The 4,514-nt window shown below is 39.7% G+C and overlaps 1 protein-coding gene across 1 annotated transcript in view; it reads right to left on the bottom strand.

The window, feature by feature from the left end:
• Positions 1–4,514, bottom strand: part of FOCAD (focadhesin) — a 303,131-nt gene that overhangs the window by 31,383 nt on the left and 267,234 nt on the right. Inside the window, exons 34-35 of the mRNA XM_012554721.2 lie at positions 3,066–3,194; positions 1,135–1,250 (exon numbers count right to left, since the gene is read on the bottom strand). Coding sequence (XP_012410175.2) covers positions 1,135–1,250; positions 3,066–3,194 — 245 coding nt within the window. The remainder of the gene's footprint in view (positions 1–1,134; positions 1,251–3,065; positions 3,195–4,514) is intronic.

Here is a 4,514-nt window from a genome sequence, read left to right as displayed (position 1 = left end):
GTAGTTAATGTCACTGAACTGTGCATGTGGAAATTTTTGAAATGGTGTATCTTTGGCTATGTGTATTTTCACCAAAAAAAAAAGGTTGAGAAGTTAGAGGGTTGATATGTTGTGGGGTTGTTAACCAGTGTCATAAAACAACATGTGTACTACTGTTTCATGAGAAACTATTTGTTCTGTAAGCCTTCACCTGAAGTACAATTAAAAAAAAAAAAATTATACATCCTTACTAATTTCACATCTTTAAACAATCTCACCCCATTCTTCCTGTCTATCCTCAGCCTATACCCTGGAAGATGCTGGCCCCTCTCTTTATCACAAATACCACGCTAAATCACTTCTTCAGCACTTTGTTCAAGCTAAACTGCCTAGCAGAGATGTTCTAATCTATCCACCTACACCCTCCCCACTGACAGCCCTGAGTGCCTCTAACCTGATGCCCAACCATATCCCACTAAAATTTCAAGGCTCAGCTTATTTGCTACCTCCTCTGTGAAAGGGAAGGATCATATATGGATGAGTCCAGTGCATGCGGGTTTTCCTTTCTTTTAATATCTACTGGAATGATTACATCTACCATATAATTAAATAAACCTAGGTTCAAATGGCTCCCCAACTTTCTAACTGTGTGTTCCTGAAAAAGGAACTTTAATACTTCTGATCATCAGTTTTGTTTTTTGTAAAATACAGTCTACAAACTCTGTAAGGCTGTTGTTGAGTTTCCAGCCAAATAATGGCTATAAAGGCTTAGCAGTGTGGTTGGCAGATAGCAAACACGTAATAAAATAGCAGCTGATATCCAAGACCTACGCCCAGAGGGGTTCAAGAAATACTTCTTGATTAATTTAGATTGATCATTAAGGAAACCACATAGTTCCAGTGCTCTAGAATTCTGGCACACTGCCCAAGTTTTCCAGTGCTTTAGAATGTCAAACATGAATGGCAGCGGTTACGGTAGGATTCTGAATCACTGAACTTTCCAATCTGCTGGCTAGCTATTGTCAAGCCCTCAATTTTTGTAAAATCCCATTTATCCGCTCTTAATTTTGAGAACACACACACACACAAATGAATGTTAATATCCGCAAAGAGAACCATATCTTTCTGTTGCCCAGCACCTTTATTTATACATACACTCAGACCATGGATTAGTGGTGGCATTGTCCACAAGCCCAGCAGAGCAGCTGCATTCTGTGATGACTGTGCCTGGGTCACCATAATTTCAAGGCACAGTTGCTGTATCTCTTCACCTAAAAGATAGGAAAGGAAAAGAATCTTTGTAATATAGCTGCTTCTCTGCCTCATTTTGAAGCTTCCATGTCTGAAATCAAAGTATCTGCCTGTGTACGTTCTGCAGGTAAAAGAGAACGTCAGTAAATTAAAAAGTATTTCAAGAGATCTTTTAGTTATGAGGCAAAAGAAAGTACCCACTAGGGTCAGAGTCCCAAGTCACCTTAGAACTGGCAAGAGGCTTGTACTTGCTAGGAAGATTTCTCTTATGATATTAAGAGAAACCTAAGCACTCCAACACTATAAAATTTTTGAGAAAATTCTGATATAAAATTCTCCCTGTCTCTGTTTTCTCCTCCTTTTCACCTTGTAACTAGCAGATAAAGAAATCTACCTAGGTCTGGAATGACTTAAAGACAGTCACATTCACTAGAGATCAAGTCTTTTAAGTAGTCTGATTCCCCCATCAGCAGAGTTATTTTCCCAACCAGTCCTTTTCTTCTTCTTCTTTTTTTCCCTAAGGATTTTTACTAAAACACAAACATTTTCAATATGGCACACAAAAGTGAAGGAGGGGCACAGCAACATATTTTTCAAGTGAAATCTGTGGAAACGCAGTATGGTGACATCATATCTTACACAGGGGTTAGTGTTAAATGAAAGCAGTTAAGTAAAAATTTGTATAGAGTCAAAGTTATCCTTGGTCATTCCTTAAATTGCATGTAAATTGTAGTATATAAGTCTTTCTGTATATTATATGTAAGTAAGCACTCTACTATAAATAATAGGGTGCTTACAACAAACACACTTTTAAATTGTACTCCTTCTGTTGTTAAATTTAAACAACACTGTTTAAATTGTACTCCTTCTACATAAAATTACATTTTCCTTTGCTAACCCCATGCTATATATAAGAGGTTGCTGTGGATGAACTGGAGGTGTGGCAGTGTGTATTCTGTTTGCCTTACAATACAAAGTATTTGTGGTAAGCAGGATAACGACCCCTAAGGATGTCCATATCCTCATCCCCCAAATCTATGAATATGTTACCTTACCTGGCAAAAGTAACTCTGCAAATGTGATTAAGGTTAAGGATCTTGCGATGGGGAGATAATCCTGGATTATTCAGGTGTCCCATTAATCACATGAGTCCTTAAAAGTACAAAACCTTTCCTGGCTGCAGAGAACCAGAGAGACGGCAGTGTGAGAAGGCCTTAGCCTGCAGTTGCTGGCTTGGAAGACAGATGAAGGGGACCACTAGCCGAGGAATGCGAGCAGCCTCTAGAAGCATCAAAAGGCAAGGAAATGGATTCTCCCCTAGAGCCTGTAGAAAGGAACGTGCCTCTGCCTACACCATTATCTTAGCCCAGTGAGACCCGGGTTGAACTTTTGACCTACAGAACTGTAAGATAATAAATTTGTATTGTTTCAAGCCACTAAGTCTGTGCTAATTTGTTATGAGAGCAATAGAAAACTAATACAGCATGCCATATGGGACTTCCTTGAAATCAGGATTCCTGGAAAAACGGTCTGATAACCACTAGACCAGGCTCTATGGGATCCACACCACACACCCTTGTAATATGCGCACCTCAGTTGAGTATTGTCTTGACTGAGTGTATCTGGCCTTTCTTTAGATCTCCTGATTTTCACTCTTAGTTATTTATAAAGAGACTTATTGAAAGTAACCAGCCATCCTATCCACGAAGACAAACCTCAGGATCTCGGAGATCTAGTAAGTCACTAGTGATTACGATGTGACATAGCATCTATTTTTCTACTCAGGTCAGATTCTAAAAACAGAGTCCAAAGACCTAAACACACTTGAAACTTACCAAAGTTTAGTCTCATCAGTGGTGAGAGGAGTGAAGCCCAGTTCACAGGAGGGAATTGGTAGTTTTCTCCAACAGTTGCTATGGGCTTCATCACTACTTTAAGAAGGGAAGGAGGTACAGACTCAGGACCTGCAACATAAAGGAAAATAATAATAATAACAATAAAACACCTCCATAGCATTATGAGTACAGAAAATGTCAACTTTCTCTTTTTTATCTGCTTTCAAAGGATTTGGTATCACACCAACTGTGTCTAACCTCTCCATCTGTGCTTGTAATTCCAATCCCATTTGTATAGAATCTTTCACTCTCTGTTTTTCTCTCCTTTTTTTGTCTCCACTCTTCCCTCTTTCCTGGATGGTTCTCCTCCATGTCCCACTTAGCTGTCTTCCACTTTTTCTCTTGCATTTCCATTCAGTTTTCTCAAAAGAATAACTTACTCTAACATTATTGCCTTACTCCTCAATCTGCTTCTGCCAGAGAGGACAATTACTGACTACTCAGGCACATTCCCTTCAAAGGTCTATGGATTACCTACACTCCTTGTGGCTCTAGATGGTCAGGTTCCGTACCATGTGATGTGCTGCCTCTTCTACTCCTCAGCCCCTGCCACGGCTGAGATCCAGAGGTGAGCACCTGAGGTAGTAACACCTAATCCATAGGTTAACGAGCTACCTGTGACAGTGCCATTATATTAATATTATTTTCTTTTGAGGGAGTGTGATTTGGAATTAAGAAGCTGAGACACTGGAGCAGTTATGAGTGGAAATGTAAGGTACAGTATGGGTTGGAGTACCCACTAGTGGGCATGTACAAGTGAAGTAACATGGAGGTCAGAAATGATGTATAAAAAAGGAGAAAATGACTAAGAAAAAAGCAAAGGCAGCAAAAACAGCAGAATCAGCAAGAGGAAAAGCATCAGCAAAAAAAGGAGAGGCAGAAGAAAAAGGAAAAGCTGAGGCAACAACAACAACAAAAAGCAGCAAAATCGGCAAGAACTGAAAAAAGGAAAGGAGATAGAGACAGAGTTAGAAAAAGGAAAAACAGCTTCAGAAAAGAAGAAACACAGGCAAAACCAGCAGAAAAAGAAGAATCAGCAGAAACCGAAAAAAGGAGGAAGCAGAGGCAGAGTCAGAAGAGAAAAAACAGCTGCAAAAAAGGAGAAGCATAAAAAAAGGAGAAGCACAGGCAAAATCAGCAGGAAAAAAAACCAGAAGAATCAGGAGAAACTGAATAAAAGGGGAAGCAGAGGCAGAGGCAGAGTTAGAAGAGAAAAAACAGCTGCAAAAAAGGAGAAGCATAAGAAAAAGGAGAAGCAGAGGCAGAAGAGAAAAAACAGCTGCAAGAAAGGAGAAGCACAAGAAAAAGGAGAAGCACAGGCAAAATCAGCAGAAAAAAAACCCTGAAGAATCAGCAGAAACTGAATAAAAGGGGAAGCAGAGGCAGAGT

The sequence above is a fragment of the Trichechus manatus genome, unplaced genomic scaffold, assembly GCF_000243295.1.
Source record: "Trichechus manatus latirostris isolate Lorelei unplaced genomic scaffold, TriManLat1.0 scaffold00025, whole genome shotgun sequence".
Classification (NCBI taxonomy): Eukaryota; Metazoa; Chordata; class Mammalia; order Sirenia; family Trichechidae; genus Trichechus; species Trichechus manatus.
The sequence above is the reverse complement of the archived record's forward strand: the minus strand, read 5'-3'. Positions and strand labels throughout refer to the sequence as shown.